Here is a 27,649-nt window from a genome sequence, read left to right on the forward strand (position 1 = left end):
CCAGCGTATCTCTGTCATCCATCGGAGGAATTAACATACTGCAAGTGCATATAAGACAATACCATATCAAATCATCCACTTGAAGAAATTGTCAACATCTGTTGAATGTTTTACATTTAAGTGCATACAGCAGCAGTGTCCAAAGTCAGTCCTCCAGGGTTTTGTATGTTTCAGTTGTTTCTCTGGTTCAACATACCTGAATTAAATCATTGCAATCAGTCGGCCTCTTCAGAACTTTAACATGCTGAGCAGGTAGTTGAACCATTTGAATGAGCTACGTTGGAACAGAGTCACAACTAAAACTGGCAGGAAGCCAGCCCTTGAGGACTGGAGATGTACACCAATAGCATACAGGTTCAAATTGTTATGTTGTGGTGTGTTTTCTAAAATACTTAATGCTAGGAGAGCAAATCACTTTCCTAAAGCAGAAATGATCCCTGCTGAAGTTTTGCAAAGACGTTTTCTTTTGGCAAGCACAAGGTGGGTCATAGACTTGTATGAATAAAATAAAATAAAACAAAGCAAAACATTCATGCAGAGCGTCAAGAGTTACTTCAGTTACTCATTAGAGTTGGAACAATAGTTTTGGTGTAAAAAAAAACAACCTAAAGACGATTCTTTAAAAACTTACTGTGTTAGCCTGTTGTATTGTGTAATGAATGGCATCCATGCTTCCAGTTCTTACAAGGTTTTCATCATGTTTATTGAAGGGACTGCAGTTCATGTTATCCAGCAGCAATGACCTTTGTTTTAAATTTCATAACTGAACTGTTGTAAAATTGAGGCAAACTGTTTACTTTCTACATTTCCATTTTTTTATGTGGATTCCATTTTTCTATGCTTCTTGTAAAAAACCCAAAATAACTTTTTTCCCCAGAGATGTGGAAAATTAAATACAAGAGTAGAAACTATTAAAGGTCTGATGATGACTCTGTTATTTTTCCCCATTATTTAATTAATGATCGAGTCTAGTATTAAACCATCTAACCAATTACGTTCTATACTTGATTAATTCGATTCTGGTATGACAATTTAGTATGTCTAAAAAATGGAAGAATTTGTCCATTGGACACCATGAGCGTTTTACCCTGTGTGCATTTTGCCGGGGTTGCAGTGACCCTGCATGTGCTTTTACAAGATTTTTTTTTTTTTTTTGTGTTTGTGTGCATGTGGTTTAGGGAACTGATGATATGATCAGGAATGTACAGCCATTTGGAAAATGAAGTGTGATAAATGAGTTTTCTATCCACAGGTCAATGGGGTATTCCCACTGTAAGTCTGTCCTCAGTGTTGGGAATGATGGCAGGCGTTTTGGCATCTACCATGGAATCCATTGGTGACTACTATGCTTGTGCTCGTTTGTCTGGTGCTCCTCCACCACCCATTCACGCCATCAACCGAGGCATCGCCGTTGAAGGCATGGGCTGCATCCTGGCCGCCCTGTGGGGAACTGGAAATGGAACCACGTCCTACAGCCAAAACATCGCTGCACTTGGAATTACCAAGGTACACAGCTCCGGTTGGGTGTGTGTTGTGCAAAGCTAATGGAGACATGCCCAAAAACTTGAAACGGTGATTACAATGAAAGGGATCATATTTTTCACATTTGACTTGTAAAAAGAAGAAATGAACACCCTGTTTAATTTTTCTTTCACTTCACAATTATGTAATATGTTGTGTTGTACTATAAATTTGTGGTTGTAAAGTAACAAAATAGGAAAATCCTCAACTATTATTACTTCTGCAAGGCAATGTATGTTAAAGGGGAAGTATTGTGTAAAACTGATTATTTTGAGCTTTAAATCATGTTACAATGTTATTCCCTCATCAAAAACATACCTGGGATGTTGCCTTGATTCTTTCATGCATGTTTGAGAAATCCTTTGATGTCCCGTGGAACCATTCTGCTGTACAGAACACCTGGTTGGACCTAGCACCAATTTGGAGGTGCAGCTTCTTCCTTGAGCTTCTTCAAGCTACCACAGAGCATCCCTCTGCTCCTGACTCCACCACTCAGCTGCTTCAGTCTTGCCAGCAGCCATAAGCAAACACTTGCTCATCTGTTAAGCTCAGCGTGCAAGCTACTTGTCAGTGAAACGTTGAAAAAAACATTGTTAAAGGGTTGATAGAGGAGCAATGTCATGATGCCTTCCTGAAGGCTGAGTTTCAGAAAAAGGAGTCTTTAAAGTGACAGAGACCCAGTTTTAAGGCGTTAAATTGGCAAGTAAAATATTTGATACGTATAGCATTTTTATAACTGAAGTTAACAGTGCCATTTGGTAGCATAATCAAGTGACTGTGCCTGTAAAACACATAATGCAGCCCCTTTAACAAGCTGCTGTAAACCTAATAGGCTCTGACTTAATTTTGATTGAAGACTTCTCACCTTCTAGCATCATAAAATTTAAGTTTAATTTCCTTAATATACATTAGAAACATTATCTCATTTTGCTGAGGGGATGGCCTGATGTCTAAAAGCGGACAGCACAGTTGATTTGTGAAACCTGTTCTCCAGTGAACGTATCACCTTTAGAAACATCAACATTCCTGCTTTTTGGACAATTGCTGAGTGAATCACAAAGTACATTTGGCACCGTAAAATGTAATTGCTAACTGAAACTTTAAGAAGAGTCTTCATTTCTGTCTTTGAAGTAGCGCTGGTTTATTCAAATATAAAAAAGCAAGCAGAGCTTCACCTGATACGTGTGGTCACATCCTAAACCAGCGCACTCATCACGCATACATCATGTTGTGTGACACACTGTCCTGCTTTATGAAACCAGTACACTTAAACAGTGAGTTCACTCATGTGACAGGTAAGAAATTCATTACTGTTATCTGTTCAGGCCTGCCAAACAAATATGAAGAAAGGAAATAGAAATAGAATGGAAACGAACACACAAGGTTCAGTGTGTGTCTAAGTAGGTAGCTAGAAGGCGAGTCTGTTGTGAGCTTCTACTGCAAATCTGCTGGTAATCCATCTCCTGTCAAGTATAACTCAGCTATTGTAAGTTTTCTAAAAACAGGGTGAGGCCAATGTGATCCGTGACGCGAGTGAAGCAAAAAAAGTGTTTCCAGTGCAGTTCTAGAAAATACAACACTTTTAATACCACCAAAATCCACCTCATATTAGTGCCAAAACTTATCATAAAACTAGTTTTTTTTCAAAATTGTTGTATTTACATTAAGCAAATTTATTTTTGAAATTGTCAAAATGCAAAATTATGTGATCATTGGAAAAGCAGCTACAGTTCTTAAAGAGACTGGAGCAAAACATTATGTATTTTGCTCCAAAACATCTAATGTGTGCGCCACAATATGTGGCTGCATACCCATGTACTGCAACATGGGTATGCAATACCATGTTGCATACCCATGTTGCATATGTGTAAAATTTACCTGGGTGGTATTTTACTAAGCTGAGACCTAATGACTGTCAAGAACCTTTCTGTACTCTGTCTTGGATTTTTCCAGTTGAGCTTGATTTCTCATGTTGAATTTCAACTGGGCCAATCAGCGAACAGAAGTAGAATTTGTTAATGGTGATGCTGAGTTTCTGCACTGTTTTACAATTATAGTTTGCCCGCCGTGTTAGCAATTCAGCATAGAAAGTGAACAAAACTGTTCAGTCCATGCTGACCACGCTTCCAAATATTGAACAATTAAAGTCAGACCAAGAGGAATGTTTAAACCATAAATATCCAAATATAATCAGGGTTGCCAAGTATCTTCATTTTCCTTGCTTCATCTCAGGTTGGCAGCCGTCTCGTCCTTCAGACAACAGGAGTTTTGATGATTGCCCTGGGCGTCTTTGGGAAGTTTGGAGCGGTTTTTATCACCATCCCGGACCCAGTCATTGGAGGAATGTTTCTTGTCATGTTTGGCATGATTGCAGCTGTGGGGATATCCAACCTTCAGGTAAACACATTAAGTTTTACAGACGCTTAGCAAGCTGATTCTACACTGCATTGACTCGGGGGAGGGGGGGGGGGGGGGGGGGAGGACTAAATATTTATGCATACAACACCAATACTTTTTAAAGAAAGAAACATAATTTTCCACCACCTAATTTTATTTGTTTTAAGAACTTCTTTTACAAAATTAATTTTATATTTAGGCCTGAATTGCCTCTGGGAATCAATAAATGAACACCTCTTTTCAAATCAATGTTCACAGTAACTATCCATCCAATCAGAATGAGCTTCAACTATTTTGCAAAGGATAGGCAACAAATCAAATCAAGTTTTGGAATATCACATTTCAGCAACAAGCAATTTTGAAGTGCTTTACATGATACAAACATAATATATTTACTGATTATGAAACAAGCAACATTAAAATTTGTCAAATGCTATCATCAAGAATAATTGTCATCAAATATTTTGATCAATGTTCCAGTCAAAGGCAACTTTAGACAGGTGAGTTTTTAGCCTTGATTTAAAGGAACTCAGTGTTTCATCTGTTTTGTATTTTTTTGGAAGTTTATTCCAGATTAGTGGAGCATGGAAACTGCTTCTCTAAGTTCTCTTTTCATTTTGGGGATACAAAATAGACTTGAACCAGAAGACCTGAGATTTCTGGAAGGTTGACATGACAACATCAGGACTGTAATGTATTTTGGTGCTTAGCCATTCAGTGATTTATGAACTAATGAAAGTATTTTAAAGTCTATTCTTTGAGCTACAAGGTGCCAGTGTTAGAACTTTAGAACTGGACGATGTGCTCTATCTTCCTGGTTGTAGTGAGAATGCCAGTAGCAGGACTCTGGATCATGTGGCGCAACTAAAGATAAAGACTTGAATGAGATTCTCTGGATCTTGCTGGGACTTTAGTCCTTTAGTCCTAGAAATGGTACTCAGGTGATAGAATCCCCCTGATTTCAGGCTTGATCGATAGTATCTAGCTGCAAAATCTGAAGATCATTCTTCTATTGGTCCAAAGATAATAACTTCAGTTTCGTTTCTGTTCAGCTGGAGAAAGCAAAGACACTTCCACACATTGATTTGTTCTAAAGCTTTGTTCAGTATATGGACAGGTTCGGAGTTGTTTGATGACATTGTAATGTAGAGCTGTGTATCATATGCATAGCCATGGTAGCTAATGTTATGACTTGTTAAAATCTGAGCTAGCTGGAACCTTGGCATACTCTACATGCGACTTCTGTGGGCCCCAATGAGACGTTACCTTTTGACACAAAGTCCCTGTTTTTTAGCTAAAACCCAAACCAGTCAACTACATGTGCAAAGCTGGTGTACCAAAAGTCTTAGAGGTCTAATAGCAGCAAAAATGTGCTTCATGACTATCGAATCTGGAGGGCTTAGCATAAATACGCTCCACATGGTTTACAGATTTTTACGTGGCATACCAAATGTTAAAAACTTTGCATTTTCCTACACCTCACGATTAATTGTGTGCTTCTTTTTATTTGTTACATAAAAACATGTGGAAAGGTTTCGGAAAGATTTTCTATCAGGAACGGCTCCTATCAAGTTTCAACGTATTCACTGAGGTCTTTAGTTTTAATAGCAAGCTTAATTAGATGTTGGTCTTTCCTTCTCCGCTATAGACAAGTTAATATGAGATCTGGCAGAACATTTGTTGAAACTGAAAAATATTGGAGTGCTCAAATAACAAATAATAAATATTAATAGCTTTGTGCTGGTTTTATTTGCCTTAGACTATAACTGTTTGGCTGGTTCTTAGAGGTCTCGCGCTGCTTTTTAACGAGTGTTAAAGAAAACAAGCAGCAGGGAGTCCAGGGAAGCTTTCGTAAGAAAATAACACCCAGAACATAGAAATCTCCACTTTGCTCTCGCAAAGCACCGACTCACCATCTCATTAGTGCTTGAAGTCCCACCCCAATGAGGTATTTTTCCTTTAAGAATTTCTTTTATCAGTCTTTGTAAAACAGTTGAAACTTTATACGTTTTGGCTCCTTTTTTTATTCATACAACAACTGTTTTGTTTGCATTGAACTACTACAGCTCCCTCGAGTCCCAGTTATACGTAGCAAAACCTGGAGGGAGCTGCAGTTCAGTGTGTACCATTTACACAATGCCTGGTTGCAATATCAGTGTTCAGATTTAGCAGTGAACTGAAACGTTGGGTGTTGTATTTCAGTTCTTAAGCAAATGGAAGAACACATAAGGACCCAATGCAGATGGAACAGATATAAAGTTTCCGTGTACATTTGTCTTTATCTGCTGTTATTCATGTTGAGTACTGACAATTTTGTATTATGGAAAAATAAAGATTCTTGCTTGCTTCCTCAGTTTGATTAAATTCTGAGTCTACAGGTCCTTCTCAAAAAATTAGCATATTGTGATAAAGTTCATTATTTTCCATAATGTAATGATAAAAATTAAACTGTCAGATTCATTGCACACCAACTGAAATATTTCAGGTCTTTTATTGTTTTAATACTGATGATTTTGGCATACAGCTCATGAAAACCTAAAATCCCTGTCTCAGAAAATTAGTATATCATGAAAAGGTTCTCTGAACGAGCAGTTAACCTGATCATCTGAATCAACAAAGTAACTCTAAACACCTGCAAAAGATTCCTGAGGCTTTTTAAAACTCCCAGCCTGGTTCATTACTCAAAACCGCAATCATGGGTAAGACTGCTGACCTGACTGCTGTCCAGAAGGCCATCATTGACGCCCTCAAGCAAGATGGTGAGACAGAAAGAAATTTCTGAAAGAATAGGCTGTTCCCAGAGTGCTGTATCAAGGCTCCTCAGTGGGAAGGAAAAAGTGTGGCAGAAAACGCTGCACAACGAGAAGAGGTGACCGGACCCTGAGGAAGATTGTGGAGAAGGGCCGATTCCAGACCTGGGGGACCTGTGGAAGCAGTGGACCGAGTCTGGAGTAGAAACATCCAGAGCCACCGTGCACAGGCGTGTGCAGGAAATGGGCTACAGGTGCCGCATTCCCCAGGTCAAAGGTCAAGACACTTTTGAACCAGAAACAGCAGCAGAAGCGCCTGACCTGGGCTACAGAGAAGCAGCACTGGACTGTTGCTCAGTGGCCCAAAGTACTTTTTTCAGATGAAAACAAATTTTGCATGTCATTCGGAAATCAATGTGCCAGAGTCTGGAGGAAGACTGGGGAGAAGGAAATGCCAAAAGGCCAGAAGTCCAGTGTCAAGTACCCACAGTCAGTGATGGTCTGGGCAGCCATGTCAGCTGCTGGTGTTGGTCCACTGTGTTTTATCAAGAACAGGGTCAATGCAGCAGCTATCAGGAGATTTTGGAGCACTTCATGCTTCCATCTGCTGAAAAGCTTTATGGAGATGAAGATTTCATTTTTCAGCACAACCTGGCACCTGCTCACAGTGCCAAAACCACTGACCATGGTATTACTGTGCTCAATTGGCCAGCCAACTCTCCTGACCTGAACCCCATAGAGAATCTGTGGGATATTGTGAAGAGAAAGTTGAGAAACGCAAGACCCAAAACTCTGGATGAGCTTAAGGCCATTGAAGCATCCTGGGCTCCATAACACCTCAGCAGAGCCACAGGCTGATTACCTCCATGCCTCATTGAAGGCTGCAAAAGGATTCCTGACCAAGTACTGAGGGCATAACTGAACATAATTATTTGAAGGTTGACTTTTTTGGTATTAAAACACTTTTCTTTTATTGGTCGGATGAAATATGCTAATTTTTTGAGACAGAGATTTTAGATTTTCATGAGCTGTATGCCAAAATCATCAGTATTAAAAGAATAAAAGACCCGAAATATATCAGTTGTTGTTCAATGAATCTAAAATATACGAGTTTAATTTTTATCATTACATTATGGAAAATAATGAACTTTATCACAATATGCAAATTTTTTTAGAAGGACCTGTATAAATACTAGGGGCTAACCCCACTTTAACATTTTTAACCTGTTATGATCAAATGTGAATCCATCTTAAAATAGTATTTGACTCATAGGCTTTTTTTATTTCCACATTATGTCTAATTTCATTTTAGATCTGTTCCAAAACAGTTGGCAGCTCATTTTCACAGAACAACAAAATAGTCTGGAAGTAATAGTCAATAAATTAATTTAAACAAGCTGTATTACTTAATGTCATTCTCCTCCCCCCCTCCATCTCTTTAGCATGTTGATCTCAACTCTTCCCGCAACCTCCTCATCCTTGGTTTCTCTACCTTCAGTGGACTTGTGCTTCCTACCTGGTTTCATTCCAATCCAGGCATCATTGACACAGGTAAAGTTACCATAGACGCTCTTTTAAAAGCTTTTCAGGTTGAAAAACATTACAACAAAAATGAATGATTACCCCAGTAAAGTGCATTTATGCACATCTCCTACACCTTTGTATGCTTAGGCCTAGTCCACATGTAGCCAGATATCTGGGAAGTCAAATACATTTTTTATTTCTTTTTTTTTTTGCCTTTCAGCCACATAATTCCACAAACAACAGTTATTTATAACAACTCCGACCAAAGAGAGGAGATTTGAGAAAAGTCTGTTTTAGTGTTGGTGTGTATACACAGAAAAACAGAAAAACAGGGCTGTGTGTTACAAATTTGCAACAATTCGGCAATATACTTTATATTCCAATATGCTATTTAAAATCAGTTTAGCCTACATAGATTTCCTCACAAATGAACCTCTTGGCTAAATGTCTCATTTCTAACAGAAAGTTGTGGTTACTTTGAAGCAAAAGGTCTTTTTTCCATTAGCTCCTTTATAAAGGCCAGGTTGGAGGGAGATGCAAGTATTAACTTTGGTTTTGCCAGATTCTCCACCCTGAGCTGGATAGTTCTGCAACTTCACCAGAATTATGATGGGCTTTTTGGCTCCTTCTTTAATAATGAATTAAGGCCTGCAGCTTCTGCTTTCTTCTTTTAAACGATGTTGCAAGAATAAAACCCTTTCAGGATTTGACAAAGTTCATAAAAATACAAGTGGAGAACTTTTGCTGAATCCTAATAAGTTCTTCCCACTGCAGCATTTGTCAGTGTAGTAAATGTAGTGAATGTTGCCTTACGTGGCTTCTTATCGTGACAACTTTCCTGTTGTGTGTTGCTTTGCTTTGCGCATTGAAGTGTTTCCATTGCAGTTTTGCAAAATACATCTATTTTGATACAACTGAAAAACCTTCTCATCCTAGCACAAAAACGTTTACCAAAAAACATGTTTTTTCAAAACTGCTGTGTTTCAATTATCAAATTTATTTTGGTACTTTCAATTTGCACAATTTTATGCTTATGCAGGAATTGCAGGTAGTGAGACAAGTTGTTGTACTGGATTTTATTTGGGGGTGTCAATAAAATCTGTAAATCATGCATATTTTACCATACCATACCAACTTTATTTATAAAGCACTTTAAAACGACCACAGCTGATACAAAGTGCTGTACATTAAAACACAACATAACAATAAAAGAATAAAAACTTAGTTTAAAAACAAACAAACATACAATTTAAAACTAGATCCCGCTGGAGTTGAAAGCCAAGTAAAATAGATGGGTTTTAAGACGAGCTTTAAAAGTGGACAGTGAAGGGGCCTCTCTGACCTGCAAAGGCAAGTCGTTCCATAACTTAGGACCCATGACAGAGAAGCCCTGTCCCCTCGGAGCTTCCTTCTGGATCTCAGTACCTCCAAGAGCAGCTGATCTGCTGACCTGAGAGACCGATGGGGTATGTAGGGGTGAAGAAGCTCAGAGAGGTAAGCCGGGGCAAGATTATGCAGTGATTTAAAAACAATTTTAAATGAATCCTAAAATATACAGGCAGCCAGTGAGGTGAGGCCAGGACAGGGGTCACATGTTCCCTCTTTCGAGTTCCTGTCAATAGTCGTGCAGCAGCATTCTGAACCAGCTGCAGACGTGAGAGCAGCGACTGACTGACTCCCAGATAAAGTGAGTTACAGTAATCCAATCGAGTCGAAATAAAAGCGTGGATCACCGTTTCAAAATACTGCCTGGAAAGAAAAGATTTCACTGACGCCAATCACCTTAAATGATAAAAACTGAACTTAACCACGGCTCTGATTTGGCTGTCCAATTTAAAATTACTGTCCACCTTAAAACCAAGATCTGTAATAACAGGTTTAAAATGTACCTCCAAAGGTCCCAGGTCAACAGAGAAGGACTCACAGGAGCCACTGGGTCCAAACACCATCACCTCTGTTTTCTTTTCATTAAAATTTAAAAAGTTCAAGGCCAACCAAGCTTTAATATCACCAAGACATGCACCAAGATGTTTGATGGAATGGACATCCTTCTGCTTCAGGGGCAAATAAATCTAACAATCATCAGCATAGCAATGAAATGAAATCCCATGTTTCCTGAGGATAGAACCCAGAGGCAGTAAATAAAGAGAGAAAAGCAGTGGGCCCAGAATTGAGCCCTGTGGGACACCGTAAGGCATTGATGCAGCAGATGATTCAAGTCAATCATTTTCAAAGAGATTGTTCTGTCCTTCAGGTAAGACCTGAACCATTTAAGAACAGTGCCACCAATACCTACAACGTGGTGTAATTAGGCCTGTCACAATAACAAATTTTGCTGGACGATTGTCTAAAAAATTATTGCGATAAATGATAATACTGTTTCAAGACCTTTTGACACTGATTTAATGGAAATTACTAATAATACATGCGATTTCCTGATACATGTTCTTTTGAAAATAAAGTGTAACACTCGAACTGATAAACTAAATAAAACAACCAAAAACAAAAATAAAATGGATTCTCAGTCTCCATTAACAAAAAGCGTACTTGAATAAAAACTAAACATAAAGCCAAAGTGGAAATAAATACTGCATTCAACCAAAAGAGTGCAGATTATTAAGTCTGTATACTATATTGCCCTTCAGTAATCACTAGATTTAAATAGAGAAAACGGGCACATCCGACTACCCAATGCAGTAGTTCACACTACACCATTTTTTGCCCCTATTTTCCCCTTATAACAATCTTAGAACGTTGGCCGATCTAAGATTCTCGCTAGTGATTTCGTAACCGATCATCCTGCAGTGTGTGGTGTGTTATGGTAGATTGTCGTGGCCGCTCCGATCTAAATCAGGGGTTTTCCTCGACTGGAGGCTTAACGCAGCCTGTTGAATGTGAAAGGTAGCCAATCAGAAAGCGCAGATTCTCCTCCGTACTTTCTGAGGGGAAATTACGGAGGGGAATCCCAAACAGCTGAAAGGCACAATCCGAAGTCCAGAGGACATTGGAGATGATTTGTGCCATCATTAATGTTTATTCAACATTTCGTGCAAAGTATATAGAAATGACAAGGGGAGGAGTTGGAGCCAAATTGCTACCTTGTAGCCATTATTTTGTGCCCATGTGACTGGAAACCACACGGCACGACGAACCTGATCGTCGTGCCGTGTATTTATATTGTTTAATTCAATCTACATGTTTCTTGTGAGTGTGCTGTCAGGGACAGAACCTGGGATTTCTGTCGGCTAAGGTGTGGTCTCTCAAGGTTTGAAAATGGGCCGACAACTCGTGTAATATCCGCTGGACATTAGACGAAGGAAATTAGTTAGGGAGGGTCAGTGGAGAGCACCGGAGTTGAGCCTTTTTTCATTCAGTGTCATCAACAGAAAGAAAAAAGTCCGGAAGAGACGATAAAGACGGTAATTAAAATGAGGTTGATAGATTTAATTTATCGTCCGAATAATTGATTTTTTGTTTATTGCGACAGGCCTAGGTGTAATCGCAATGTTAAAATGTCATGGTCTACTGCATCAAAGGCAGCAGTTAGGTCAAGTAAAATCAGAACAACATGGTTACCAGAATCACATGCAAGAAGGTTGCCATTAAAAACTCTTATTGAAGCAGATTCCGTGCTATGAAGAGTTTTAAAACCCGACTGGAAAACCTCCAGAATGCCATTGGCATCTAAAAAACTGTTTCAGCTGACAGTACACAATTTTTTCTAAAACCTTAGAAAGAAAAGGCTGCTTCAAAATAGGCCGATAATTAGCCAGAACAGTAGGATCAAGGCCAGGTTTTTTAAGCAGTGGCTGCACTACTGCATGTTTAAAACTAGTCGGGACCACACCTGAGGACAGACTGCTATTTATAATTGCAAGAACAGGCTGCCCTATGCTAGATAAAATATCTTTAAAAAATCGTGGAGGGACAGGATCACGGGGGGCACCTGATGGCTTAATGCGGCCAACCACGTCCTCTAAAAGTGAGACAATCACAAGCTCAAACTGAGTGAAAGCAGCAGAGCAAGGGACCGAAACAGAGGGGTCAGAGTCAGGAGCTGTGATAAGAGCCCTGATACTACCAACCTTTTCAATAAAGAAACGCAGATAATTATCACACATGTCAGGAGAAGCTTCCAAACAGGCATCATGTGGAATATTAAGCACAGAGTCAATGTGGTTAAATAAAACATGTGAGTTATGGCTGTTTGAGGAAATGATATTTGCCAAATATTCCCTTTTTGCCTCTTTAACCGTGCTAAAAGATGCCAACAGTTTTTTAAAATTTAAAAGTGACCTGCAATTTATCCTTTTTCCACCTGCGTTCAACACGACGACATTCCTTCCTTACAGCACGAGTTCTGTAATTAAACCAAGGCTCAGGTTTAATCTTTGGCTGCCTGGTTTTTAATGGAACAACCGAATCCAGGATGGTTTGGCAGGAAGAATAGAACCAGGACCAGAGCTCTTCTGTATCAGAGTGGAGGAAGTCAGATGATCCACAGAGCTGATGAAAAGCAGTAGAGAATTGAGTGGCAGTGGAAGGGTTAATAATCCGACAGCGCCGAACAGCAGCGCGAGTTTTAACTGCAGTAGTTGTCAAACTAACACAGAATAAAACAGGCAGGTGATCCGAGAACACAGAGTCACAGATTTCCAGGTTAGTTACAGGCAGACCGCAGGAAATAACCAGGTCCAGTGTGTGTCCGTGCTCATGTGTAGGACCAGATACGGCCTGTAGCAGGTTAAGAGTCCAGAAGGCTTAAAAAGTCCTTTACCAGAGGCTTGTCAGGATAACACACGTGTATATTGAAATCTCCAACAATAAGGACATGTTCGTAGTTAGTTATAATCCCAGCTAAAAAGTCAGAGAAGTCGCTTATAAAATCCTTATTATCAGGGCCGTGCAGAGACCACTAAAGGGGCAGGTGCTCAAAAAAAAAAAAAAAGGGCACATCCAACCGTATTTTAGGACAGAATATTAACAAAGCCTCTCAGCTTTCAAAGTTTAATAAAGAATTTATCATTGTTTAATAAACAATGATAAATTACTAAATTGTGAGATATACAATCAAAGCTAAGGGGAATCTCTACATAGAGCATACAACTATGCATATGTAAGATATTTTATTAGTAATTTCCTTCTGCAGGTCTATTTTGTTATAGGAAAGTATTGCAATATTCAAACCCGCAACTTAGCAAGATATGTAAATTGGAGCTGGACCACCAGACATATTTTGTCTTTATATAATTACACTATTAAAAATATAAACAAGGGAACAATGCAACCTTTTAGTGGACTGTAATCTATAAAAGAGCTGCCTGTTTGCTGCACTTGCAGTGGAGATGAAGATGGTCCATTCAGGAAAGCAGAGCTGCAGCAAACTTTAACATGGAACTGCAGAAAAAAACCCAAAACAAAAGCAAAAATTTAATTGTTAATGTATGTCACCATTAGAAAAGCCTACTGAGTTTTGCTTAAAAAACTTTTTTAAACATTTAAATCACACATTTGTCTCATGAAGTGAATTTTTTTTTGCATAACAAACTTATTTGTGCATGTCAGAAATCTTTTCTTAATATTCTAAGGTTTTGTTTGTGACTCAAAGTTTTGCTTGTGATTCTCACGAGTCGTGGGCAGGGCCCAAAATCACAATAAAAGATTTATAATGTGTGCAAATAAGTTTATGTTTGGCAAATAACTTTTTATGTTCACAAGACAAAAATTTGTTATTTAATTAAAAAGTTTTTTAAACAAAACGATTTGTTTTTTATAAAAGAAATCATTACAATTGCAAAAGTTTTGATTACAATTTTATTTTACTTAACTGAGGTTAGTTTTTGTTCCCCCATTGAATAATTGGGAAAAAAAAATTTAACTTCATACTCTGTGAACCAGACCCTAAATTTACTTAAAGTCTGGATTGAGTTTTTCCTTTTCATTAATTCCACACTTTATATCTATTGTGGTAATTCAGGGTGAGTTATTTTTAATTCTAAATTAATATTCTTGTTGGACTTTTATTTAAGTGTTATTTTCCTTCAAGATACATTTACCTAACGCCTGAATGAATACAATGTACGTTATGCAGCAAAGGAAATTAGAAGATCGGACATATATCCATTATGGAGATGATCGGTTTTGGACGGGCGATGTGCCCTTATTGCATAATAAATACTAAAGAGAAGCTTTTTAGTTATCTAGCTTTGCTAGCAAAGTCGTTAGCAAGCAGCTAGCTAATAGCATAACAACAACAGCCTGATGTCTGTATAATAGAAATACTGAATCGATAGATAAGAACAGTTTTTCCTCACCTGGCTGTCTCCTCCCGCTCAGTAGTTCTTCAGAGAAAGGCAGAGGCCTGTCAGTGTCTGTTGTATTTCATTACCTCTCTGCTTAAACCGCGACTCCGTGCTGAAGCAGAAACGATACTTCAACGTATTCCGTCATCTGACAAGTAGCAAGTCTACTCCACTTTATTCACCAAAAACGTTTTTTTTTATTCACCAAAAACTGTTCTGTAATCTGGAACGTTCACTACGTTGAGCTCCAGTTAGCCGCCTTATCTCACTGCGCGAGAGGCAACTGTGTCATGCGTCACGGGCAAAAGGTCAAAGGTAACAAGGTGACCAGAGGGCTTATTATGTTGTACAAAAAAAAAAAATAAAAAAAAAATAATAATATTTTTAGTACATGTCATGTGTCACAAGAGGGCTTAGAAAATAATAATACAAAAAAATAAATTAAAAATTAAAAAAATTGACCAAAAGGGCACTTGGGGGCAAGGAGCAAAAAGGGCAGCACCCCCAGCAAGCCCAGCAAGCACCCCCAGCCTCCCCCCGCTGCACGTGCCTGCTTATTATATTTGGGGGGCCGGTAAACGACAGCACAGAAAACTGGGTTTACGTGTCTCATCTCAAATGACGTAAACTCAAAGCTGGGGAAAGACATCTGTAGAAAACACTGCTTACATTTGTAGCCCTGTTTGTAAACAGTCGCTGTGCCTCCCCCTCTCCCCGAAGCCCGTGATGAATTAAAATAAGCACAATTCTCAGATAGAGCGCTGGACTCACCAACACTTAGCCACGTCTCAGTCACACACAGAAAATCCAGGTTTTGGTAAGTAAAAAAGTCCCGAAGAATAAAAGTTTTATTCGCAAGCGACCTGGCGTTTACCAGGCCAATCCTGACAGGAGCTGGATCATGGGCTTCAACAGGTCGGGAAAACCGGCACAGCGGTCTCAGGTTTTGGAGACACTGTCGGCGCATGTTGAGCCGGGAAGGGCAAGGGCGCCGGTGTAGAGGGGCTTGAACGCCGACCACGGGTACCAAGCAGACATCAACGGGATCCAAGAAACGAGCCTAGAAATTATCCATGCGATGATCGGGTAAAAGCAGAACAGTGCGTCAGATAAAACTTCAGCTTCACCAGCCGGCCGCTTCGTCTACTGCGACGACGGAACCCGGAACAGGTGACTCGGAATCTCCGACAGAAACGGGGGCAAGGATTGTTGGCCAGCAACATCAAATGACATCATATCCTGGACCAAAGGTTAGAGGTCTAGTAGTGTGTTGCGATCATACACCAGCAGAGACTCAGTTCCGTAGATGACACAGGTCAGAAACAGTATAAACATAAGCAAACGTGAGAATGACAGACGAGCAGCCACACACACCGGCGCCATCTTGTCTTCACTTCATCACTTCACCCGCTGGGGTGATATTTTCCTACTTTCTGCTGCACTATTACTTAAAATCATAATAGAATACATTGCAATTTGTTGGTTGTAATGTGACAAAATTTGCTAAGAAAACTTTCACAGAACAAAGTAACAACCAGCACGCCATTTTATATTTTAAATGTTTTTTCTCATTTAACCATGTGTGTTCTATACCTGTGTTAAACTGACGGGTTATAAGATCACAACTTGCTGTATTAGCTTGTCAGGATGAAGACTGTTTGACAAATTGTGCCAACAACTTACTGGCTTATCGTTTAGGAACTACCATATCTTCATCACTGGTTTATCAGTATCAGCAAGACTACTATGTTTGAATGACATTTACTGTATCTGGTTGTTGTTGCTGTATAGCTCTCCCATGAGAAGTAGCCCTTGATGGTGCCCGTGTTCTTTGGTATGCATCCTGAAGCAGTCATGGTCGGTGGCTAAAAGGAAACCACCATCTGATTAATTAAAGATAATAGCTTTGATTTGCCAAAAAAAATAACACTTTTGTGTCAGGCTGATGACTGAAAATGTTAGTGTTCTCCCATTGTGTTTCCACTTTCAGATTACACTTGAAAAGATGGGAGCAGTTCTGCCAGCCTAAGCTTCTAAAGGGAAGGTGTTGCCAAATCCCAGAGGCCCCAGATGGCAAACAGTTTATCATTAGCCTTCAGCCTGGATTTCCAAGTGACAAGGACAGAGTTTACCGTTGTCTTACCTGAACAGATCTAAATATCTTGTTTTTCCATCATTTTTATACTCCTGTCAAGAGTCAACAGAGGGAGTAGATGGATTTAGTTTGCTGCTTGTTCTGTCAGGCCAAACCAATCAGACGGGTTCCGTTGGCATGTAAGGACCAGTTCAGCCTGCTGGGGGCAATGCTGTGTCTTCTATGCTCCTGATCTTTGATTCCTCTCAGATTTTGTACTCTTTGGCTTGTTTCTTGTTAGGGTCAGGGTATGGAGGAATTTTTTTTTTGTTTTGTTTTCCAAGCTTCCCAGCACAACCAGATGAACTGAACAAACCTTATTAGCGCCCACAAGGTGTGCCCACTGTGGGTGAGACTGTGAAAGAAAACACATACAAGCTTAAGGAAGACGACAGATGAAATAAAAAGCGGCTCACAGGGGATATTTTATACTCTGGAACATTAGTGACCCTTTCTGTTAATGCGTTTAACCATCTAACTAGATAATTGTCGGTAAAGCTGGTCTGCTGTGCTACTCATATATGTGTGGGCTGGTGGAAGCATAAGCAGAATGACATAAGTGGTGCAACAGGTCAAAGGAGAGAATTAAACTGTCGAGGTGACAGGTGAGCATTGTAACCTATGCCCAGGGTTTAATCTGGGTTAAGTCCAGGTTAACTGGTACCTCTGGGTTGTTTGTGTACCATTGTCCACAAATGGTGGTGGCTGTGGGTAGTGTCTCTGCTGCTTTGCAAGAGAGAGACAGAGACTGCAAAAAGATGAGGAGACAAAACATCAAGAGGAAATTAAAGTAGACTTCTAGGTGTAGGAACTAGTCAATGAGTCTTTTGTTGTACTTTTAGTTCAGTGCAACTAATCCCAATATCATTTGCACCACTGGGTGTAAAATAAGACATAAGAAATCTTTTAATTCAATCTACATGTTTCTTGTGAGTGAAGTCATATCCATGTTTTTGAGTGACCCAGATTGAGTTAAATCTGATTGAAAGGGGGTTTGAAGACTAGGGCATTGACCTTTCAACCTCATAGACTTAAAGGTTATGACCAAAGATGAATTATCAAAAAGTGAAAGCATGGGGGAAAAATTGCTCAAAAATTGTAAATGAAACATCAAAAAACATTTTTTTTAACTTCCTTCATGGTGTTTATGCCACGTTTTCAGAAACTTAACATGAATCTCAATTCACATAAGAAAACGTCTTGTTGGGGTTGGTGATATGGCCTTCAGATTTTATCACTATTTTGTGGTACTGTTTTGATAACAATAAACAAGACAGTTCTTAGTCAACTGTTTGACTGTGACTGCATGACACAACGTTCATACCCCCACAAATACTAGTTTTGAAAAAAATTCCCATTTTTAATATGCTTCTTTAGCACACCAGTAACATAAAGAAGTGTGATTTATATCCATAATCTGCACACTGTAATTTAATTTAACCATATTTCCATATGTATTTATATTTTTTGATACTCTCATTGAATAAACAGTGGAGAAAATCATAAAAAAAGAAATAATCTGAACAATGCATGCAGTTTTTTTTTACCTTCATTAATAGGAATTTATTGCGACAACGATAAATCTAAAATCTTATCACAATAAAAAATTTATCATGATAAATGATAAACAATACGATAAATTCCCACCCATACTATACAGTATGGTATATACCCCTGTGTATTTGTACAGGGGGATAGATATGGCCTCAGCCAGAAAAACACATCAATGCAGTTGAAATACAGGGGGAGAAAATGTGCAATGAGTTGAAGACGTCAAAACCACGTCAGTCGCAGGCCATCAGCTGCTCTTGATGCTACGTCGACTGGTTTTAATGAGACCATTTGTGGTGGCCCTCTATGAAGGCATTGTCAAAAGCGCAATCCCCAAGATTAAACAGTTCTTCTATGCAGACATAAGACTTTGATCCTACAAGTCATGTGATGTGAGTGTCTCCAAGGGAAGTGCTAATCCAGAGTCATCACTGGGCATAAAGGCTTGTCTGGTTTTCTCAGGTCTAGGCTGCTTACCTCCCAAATCCTCTTGGCTGACCCCCATGACAGTGGCTGTAATCTGCCCGGATCAAATAAAGCACCCTTCTCCAGAGTCTCTCTAGCTTCAACACTCAGCTGATTTGTCCGCACAACAAGATAGAGGCGTCTCGATGCTTGTTGTAAACAAACCGTCGCCTGTTCCAGACATTCTTTAAACTACCGGCTGTGTGAGTTCCAGTAAGCTCAGCAGGTACCATGAACTTTTGACTGGCATCTCTCTGGGCAGGAGAAATTTCTGTTTGTGTGTGTGTGCGTGTGTGTGTGAGCTTGCTTGGGCATGCTGGCATGTGTGTGTGTGTCTTGGGTTAACCAAACAAGAGTGCGTTCAGATTAAAACTACGTCAGCGCTGTTTTCAGTTCTTGATTCAATTCGATACAACTTCATTAGGAGGTTTATTGCCAGAGGGAAGTTATGAAAGCAGGGCATCCAACATGCTGGCATTTGCACTCAATAGTCCTCTGTGTTCACCCTTATGCTGGTGGTCAAACATGCCACATAAAAGGCCAACACTGACTGAGAAATTCAGTACTCAGGGGTCTGGTGACAACAAAGGGTTCCCTTTTACCACCAGAAGACCTTCTTGATTTCTCTGATTTTTAATGCTTGAAGACCTCAGTCTTCTGGTGATGTATTTTTGTTTTCCTTGAATCAAACATTCTTAATCAGTCCTGCCATGTTACCTGCCATATTGCAGCTTCTTAAATCGGCAATATGTAACTTTGACGAAAATATGGTTCTCACATATTTTTTCAAATTGTCACCATGTTGTGACAGTATGGTATGAGACAGATAATCTGTGAAAAGATGGAGCTTCTCCACCTCCTCCCAGAGATCCTGTTGCCGTTTTGGATAGATGTACCGCTCCCGGTCAAAAAACAACCAATCAGAGCCCTGAGAAAGGTCTTAGCGCTGTCACTGAACCTTGTGTACATGCTTCTCAATGTGTTAATGGCAGAGAAACAACTTACCATCACAGAAAATCTGTTTATCCACCATCATCAGTAGCCATGCTAGCTGGAAGAAGGGTGTAACAAATATTCCACACTATATCAGGATTTTACATATTTCTGGAGCAAGAAGTGATAATACAAAACAGATATATTTTTTTTAAACACTAATTTTTGCAGAAATATTCCAAAGTCATATGGGAGAATATGCTCTAAACTGGGAATTTTATACCACAATTGTAAAATGTGTGTAACACAAAAACACTATTGAGTATCGCCCAAACAACACCAAACCCACAGTCAACATGGTGGTGATAGCATCATGTTCTGTGGGGTTGTTTTTCTTCAAACCGGATTTCATTTTATTATTTTTTGGCCTGCATGGAGGAACTTGTGATGCCACGTATTACAGCGTTTTATGTTTTATAAAAGGTTTTGGGCTCATTGAATCTTTAATGTGGCTTACAGACTCAAAATCCACAGGTGTCTGCTGGAAAGCTGATAAGCAATTTGTAACTTTGGGAATGATCTAACCACAGTCAAAATTCTGGGGACAAGAGATGTGCTAACAATCTATAATGATCAAAGTGAATGTTGAAATTAAACCTGAAGATTTTCCTACAAAGAGTTAGTGTTGGTATGCTTTCAGGTCTGTGCACCTTTTTTGTTTTTTACTTTAGAGATTTGTTTTTCATTATAATTGCCATAGCATATATGCAACATTAACATTAATTGGTGGAAAATGTTTGGAAATTACTCATCATGTTCTCAATTTTTTAAACCTCTACACTCTGGAATTTTAACAAGAGTGTGTGGCCACTGAACTGTTCCAAGTTTCAAAAAAAAAAAAAAATAACATTCTTCTCTCCCCTTTTTTGATGGATTTATTTATTCCTGGCCCTGAATTTAGTTTTTCTTGGCAAAGGTGAAGACATTCATTTCCAACATTAAGGCTTGAACAAATACTATAAAGGTTAATTGGAATTTTGTTTGTGGCACCTCCAGATTTGGAAAAAAAAGGAGCTTTTGAGAATAGGCTGTTCCAATAAAAACATATCAGATAAGTTTTTCAGCTGAGTAACTGACACACAGTTTTATAAAGTGAAATGCTGTGGGATTTCTTTAATGTCATTTTTTTTTGTTTTGTTTTGCTTTCTTTTTGACGCTTTAATCACCCACTCAGGAAATATTCCCATCCTGTATGCTCACATGTTCTCACAGGAAAGTAAGCAGCCATTCAGTCCTTCACCAGTTTATTTTTTTTTTATCCTTTTCATAATCTTCATCAACTATCAGCTTAAATTTTGTTTTTCTCACTAACCCTCAATGGTTAGCTCATGAGAGCTTTAATGGTAAATAAAGAAAACAGATACGATCTTAAGTTTACATTTTGAATTGAAGTTCTGGATAAACTTTGAATTTGAACCATTCTTTCTCCAGGGAGGAAGGATTGTGATAATGATTTTTAAAAGAAATAATTAAATGTACAGATTTTAATTTACTGCTTGATATACTGTTTGTTTTAGCTAACAGTAAATTAGCTAAAACAATTTAGCTAATTGACTGTTAAATTTGCTAAGTTTAATGTATTTAGCTAATTGTTACAATTGTATATGCTGGTACAATTTTACGTGTATAATGTGCTATGTGTATTATACATTATACATATATTTACGTACATCAATGTAAATTACTTTATAAGTCACACTGAAAAGCGACAAGGGCAGAATCTATTAGACAGGAACTCTTAAGCACTTTACGATTTGATTTGATTCAGTAGGCTACGATGCGATTATAAATCAGTTACTGGTGTAACATGACAGAAATGTCACCAGTATATATATTTTTTTCCCCCACAATTAATTGGAACTTGAAATAGAACATGTCCTGATCCAAATTATTGACCAGAAACTAATCACTGAGAAGGAACAAGCTAGTGTTAGCATGCTATCTGCTAGCCTACTGTTTAAACTCTTCCCAGACGTTCCAAGCAGAGCAATATCCATGTTAATTTCCTATCCAATTTCAAGGCGTTAAATTACGAGGTCAAATTTATTTGGAGTCATATTTGATTTATGCAGCATTTTTGTAACAAGGGAAGGAAGCATGGTTACTTTATTGTCATGATGTGGTGGATCAGAGGTGGTGAGGATGAACGCTGAGACCCAGGTTGTGAAGAAAATGATGTGTTTAATGATGAAAAGCTCAAACAGTCCAAATACAGGCGGCACAGCAGAGAGAATAGCACACAGCTAACTACCAGTAGCAACTGATACACAGAGGACTAAAAAATGAGAGCTAATGCTAACCAGGACTTAACAGTTCTACTGGAGAGCAGAGACATGAGATGACAACTGACATTAGACGCTGACAAAGACGAGGACCCAACAAGAGACAAAGACAACAGGTGGGTTTAAATACACAGGGAGGGTAATCAGGAAAACTAGAGACAGCTGGGATCGATCAGCAGGGAGGACAAGACATCACAGAGACTCACGGGGAAACGAGGACACAGAAAAAAACAAGAAACAAATAGACAAAAACACAGATCGTCACATTTATTGTGCTTTAAAATGATTCTATGCGGCTGAAATTCACATAATACTGCCCCTTTAAAAGAATTGGGCAAAGAAGAGTGGGCTTCAACTATTCAACAGAAAAGGGAGTTTGTTTGTTTTTTCCGTAATGAGCTTACCATTTAAAAACTGCATATGAAATACGTGAAAAAAGTAATGCCAACAAAAATCTCTACTTTTTCCAGGAATTATTGTTGTTTCAGAAACTTAAACTTAATTGATCAAGATCTTTGACATTTATACAATTCAAGATACTGCACAATCTTTTTAAAGGTGCTTAACCTTTTTTATTCCCTCCTAAAGGAATAAAAGAGCTGGACCAGGTGATCACAGTGCTGTTCACCACACATATGTTCATCGGTGGATTTTTTGGGTTTCTTCTTGATAATACGATTCCAGGTAGAGAAAAAACATTATAAAACATCAAATTATTACAAAATTCATTGTTGCTGCCAGCTTACCCACTCTTCTCTTTTTAGGCACGGACAAAGAAAGAGGCATCAAGAACTGGCAGGATAAAGTGCAAGAGGACGGCTTAAATTCCTCTGATTTGTCATGCTACGACATCCCGTTCTGCAACAGTTTTCTAAAAAGGTTTAAATGTTTCCAGTATCTACCCTTTCTGCCGACTTACAAAACCTCAAATAAAAGAGCGTCAACATGAAGAAGTGGAAACTTACTGGGCAATATTAATCCCAGAATCCTAAATGAAGCCACAAATGTTGTTTTTACCATTGAGCCTCACTGTGAGGTGATGGTGCTTTTATAAGACCTTACCTATATATTGAACTAATAAAGTAAAATGTGAGTTGTCTATTTTTTTAATAAATATTTGGTTTGACTTTGTTGATAAAATTAAAGTATTTGACTTCATTTGCTTCGATGTGTGAGTTATTCCCAAAATAAACCAATTTCTCATATGATTATTACTACCTCATCATTAATAGTAGCTTACTGAATAGGAAGGATTTTAAAACAAATGTGTCTTAAGTTTATATACAACTGTATATTAATGTGAAAGTTACATTATAATGGCATTGTTTAAGAGCTTTTACTAACTTCTGTTCTAATACTCCTTAACTGTGATAATAAAAAGTTATTTCAATAAATAACTTTTGAAGATTGAATGGCATTGAGTAATAATGCTCACAATTCAGTAAGGAATCACATTACTGTGTTTTACATTGGAAAACCATGAAACAGTCCTTAGAGCCTGTTGATCAACTTTATCAACACAAACTAGAGAAATATTTAAAGATTTTATGTTTTTTTTAATAGTGATAATTGTGGCTTACAAATGAAAACAGAATCATTTTATGTTACTTCAGATCAATAAAAAATATTGATATAATATATATATATATATATATATATATATATTTATATATGTTTGTTATTTTTTGCAAACTTTCACATTTCAAACCCAGAAATTTCCATATTTTAATCTTATTTTTTTGACATTAAATTTTTGACTTTGAAAACTTTGAATGTTCTTTTCTAGATTTTTCTGCAATGGTCCTGATACTCCGTCATAAGATATTCTTACAGCTTCACATAGCTAAAGTTAAACTCAACTAAATTATGGGCAATAATTATGGTTCTCGCTTGATTTAGACAATATTTTTGTGTACGTAGAACAAGTCTTAGATCTTTTAGTTCTACCTATGCCCAATGGGGTCAAAAATAAAAGTGGTGGTTTATGATTTTCTTGACGGTTTTTATGTTAATAGTGACAGCTACTGGAACTTGTAATTATAGTTTGAAATCTCCAAAAACCACTGAAAACTGGTGCATTTAAAGTTCTCTGAGCTGGGATTATATGCGACGATCCATGACCTGAAAGCCGCCGTTTTGCTCATCACTGATGTCTTTGCTCTGAATACCTCAGGTTGAAGTATTTTTTAAACAATATTAGATCAGTTACAGTCAGGATTAGGACTGCGGAGGAGGTTAAGTGGGTTAACGTAAACGCTAAGATTAGGCACTCGAGCTAAAGGTGAGGTTTAATCCCCCGATAATACAGCTTTACACAAACTATGTATCAAGGTTTTAAAACTAATCTTTGAAACTTAAAAAAAATAATTTCTGATTTCTGTCGCGTATTCATCACTGATCCTTATGGAAATTCCTACAGCAAGTTTTGGTATAAAGAATAGATGGCTCTCAACTGTCTTAGAGTTCATTTTTGACCAAAATATTCAGATTGTGATTCTCCTCATTAAGGCCGAAATGTCAAACTTAGGAGATGCAACATGTGCCAGTAGAAGAGAACTGAAGGACCAGTCACATGTTGCTCCCCTTCGTTCATTTTCTGCGTGAAGAAGCGACAATCATTTTGAAATTTGTGAATTTTCATTCTCGTACATGTAGACGTGCACACGAACACCAGCGATGTGCTATAAGAAAGTTTAACACTTTTCTGCTTTCTTGTGGCATTGCTGCCGTTGCCATCACATGTCAGGTGTTGGTGAAGGAGACTTAACTTACCGCTGTCGCTCATCACTCGTCACTCTTCTCCTATAACATTTCACAATGTTGGAGCACACAGGGAGAGGCATATTTAATCATTCCTCTTCTCTTTCAAGCTCATTCAGTGGGTAAAGTCTTTTTCTGTCTTCTTTTTTAACTTGTCTCACAAGTTTTCTGTAGCATTTAGATCAGAAGGCTGATCTAAATGCTGAAGGTTGATTTCTGGAGAACCTTGCCTGCAATATTTGGCAATATGTTGAAACACCCAATGACAGTTTATTGCTGGAGTCCACCATATTTGTATTTAAATGACCATATATGTATTTAAGATACTCAGTATTTGAAAGAATCCTTGATTCCACTTTAACTAGGTTCCCATGGCGTTTGGAAGAGGAACCGCAGCATCATAGATCCTCCACTATGCTTAACCGTTAGCCTTTTCATACATTCATCCTTTGTGAAATCTTTCTTACTTCAACCTTTACATCTTCAGAAGGGCTGCCAAAGATTGTTCATGCAGCCTGTTGGAAGGAGGATAAGCTGCTATTAAAATAAGAATATGGTCATTGTAACATATTACCTCAAAGCTCAACATGAATAACTTCCAGTTCAAATGTGGGCGTCGCACCTGCTGGGAAGGTTTAACGCGTTTATCCACAGTTTTCAAGAAACACCTCGATGACTTCCTGTTCCTTGAAACTCGACGCCAGCTGATGATTGGCTGCTTCCTCTCTTGCAAAGTTTATCAGTCATGTGAACTTGGCTGGATCGATGGTTCAGACAGGTGTCGCTACCAGGAAGATGTTCCTGACAGAATCTGTTTCCATGAGGATCACTCGGCAGGAAGTGCTGCACATTTTCAGTCCAAATGGCTTATTTAAAGCCTAAATCTTTTTATTTAAGGACATAAATTATCATTGAATACAATATCAAAATGTGGCGCATTCATCTCTCTGCTACATCAGCAGCACTTTATCTAACCAGTAGGAAAGTATATACATTTTAAAATGTATGAGAAATATGATGCATATGTTGTTAACTCAGCGTCTAGATATATCTACTGACTGAACGCTGTCAACCCAAACAAACATGTGGTGCAGATAGCAGGGACCTTTTTTATCGCATTCCTGAGATTCATCACAATCTGTGAACCAGAAGCAGCAACAAACACAAAACTTAGAGCGCTGAAACAACCGCTGCTGCCTGCTCGACACCAACAGTTGCCGCGACACAGGGACTGAAAGGAGGTCACACACATTGGGTGCCATATGTAAAAGCCATGTGGCCCGGTGGGGGCGGGGGGTGTCAAGTCTGATAGTCTGCCCGATCTAGGAACAAGGTCGTTTGCAGGGAATAAAAATGAAAGCTTGTTTTGCACAGATCTAACAGGATTACCGAATGCTTACGTGGATTAAGCCGTATCGGCATATGCGAGTGTTCATTATGAGAAGAGGCTCCCCTGGTCACAGTGTTCTGAGCGCGAGGTATTAGAGAAAGTCTGTTGGAACATTACCTGCCAGGGTTTTATCATCCCTTGGGAACGTGACTTATTCTAGATGCCAGTCAGTCTGAGCTCAGTCTTGGATTTTTGTTTTCTTGAAGAAGAAAAAGAAAGGTAAAAAGAATATGCTTTATCTGTAAAAAGCAGAAGAAGGTTTGAAAACGATTATGCAGAAAATGTGTTGGTTATTCTGTGAAAGTATTACAAGTTTTCAACTCTTTTTTTTTCTTTTGTTTATTTTCCTTGAAAATTTTGAATGGCCTGCTATTGTAAATTGCCTCCCCAACAAAAGAGTGCATTAGAAAGTTTTTCTTAAAGGGGCAGTTTTATTCATTTTCCAGACACATTGGGCCATTTTACAACATAATCAAGTAATTATGTTCACTTCAGTTTTTAAAGAAAATGCTATGTCAAATATGACTTAAAAGTAATTTCACTTCATAATTTACCACCTTGAAACTGGGCCTCTGTGTCTTTAGGAAACTCCTGCTCTTTCTGAAACTTTGCCTTAAGAAAGTCATGACAACATGGCTCCTCTATTAACCCTTTAACAACATTTTTACCAGTGTTGCACTGAGAAGTAGCTCCTGTAATGAGCTGGCTAGTTCGAAGGAGCTGAAAGAGAGGTCTGCTGAGTGAGGCGAAAGCTCGGAATCCCGGAAACTGCAGTTCAGAGGAGGGGCTCCATATTGAAGGCGGGGCTAGGCTCAACCATTCACACAGCTGAATGGTTCCCACAGGAGATTCAATGATTTTCCAAACTTGCATTAGAGGCAAGACAACACTCCAAGTATGTTTTCCATGAGAGAGTAACATCATAACAAGACGTAAAGCTCAAGAAAGTTGATTCTACATAATACTGCCCCTTTAGCAAATCATGAGAAGCAGCTGAATTTAATTGACCAAACAATCAGAAGGAAAAAACAAAATGAAAGTTGTCTAGTTTCCCTCTGGTTACTTTATGCAGCTTTACTCCAAGGTTCAATGTAATTAACTAATCCATGGAGTCCAAAGAGCTAAAATCCATCATTTACTTGTTTTATTTGGGTCACTCTGATGCTGGAGTCACAAAACAGTCAAAACAAAAACATTTTCAGACAAAATTTGTTATTTAGTGATGACTTTACTTGCATTTTCTCTATGATATATGAAAAATGTTTAAATGTTTTAAGATTATTCAACTAAAACTTAGCAAAAAAAAAAATTAAAAATTAAAATGTGAAAGGCAACACATGTTTGAAACTTCTTGAAGCTCTGCTGGATCGCTGTGAATTTAGCCAGAAAGAAACAGCTGCTGGTGTAATTAGTTCCAACTGATTCAGTTCATTAATAATTAATTAACTTAATTAACTAATTAAGTATACTAAGGTCAGAAAATTGGTCTTTTAGACAGCAGCTAAACTCCATGTCTTTTTCAAATTAGTTTATTTACATAGCTCCAATTCGCAATGTTGTTTGTTCCGCGCTATTCAGAA

At 38.4% G+C, this 27,649-nt stretch overlaps 1 protein-coding gene across 3 annotated transcripts in view; it reads left to right on the forward strand.

The window, feature by feature from the left end:
* Window positions 1-23,077, forward strand: part of LOC103465623 (solute carrier family 23 member 2) — a 63,153-nt gene extending 40,076 nt beyond the window's left edge. For 2 of the 3 annotated variants that reach the window (XM_008410623.3, XM_008410624.3), the window contains 5 exons: window positions 1,253-1,506; window positions 3,754-3,918; window positions 8,111-8,219; window positions 22,508-22,603; window positions 22,684-23,077. In XM_008410623.3, coding sequence (XP_008408845.2) covers window positions 1,253-1,506; window positions 3,754-3,918; window positions 8,111-8,219; window positions 22,508-22,603; window positions 22,684-22,868 — 809 coding nt within the window. In that variant the 3' untranslated portion in view covers window positions 22,869-23,077. Of the gene's footprint in view, window positions 1-1,252; window positions 1,507-3,753; window positions 3,919-8,110; window positions 8,220-16,484; window positions 18,871-22,507; window positions 22,604-22,683 lie in introns of those variants that run through there. The other variant, XM_081607612.1, reaches the window with a different exon arrangement.
* The last annotated feature ends 4,572 nt before the right edge of the window (window positions 23,078-27,649 follow it).

Source organism: Poecilia reticulata, chromosome 6 (genome assembly GCF_904066995.2).
Source record: "Poecilia reticulata chromosome 6, P_reticulata-male-v2, whole genome shotgun sequence".
In the NCBI taxonomy this organism is placed as follows: domain Eukaryota; kingdom Metazoa; phylum Chordata; class Actinopteri; order Cyprinodontiformes; family Poeciliidae; genus Poecilia; species Poecilia reticulata.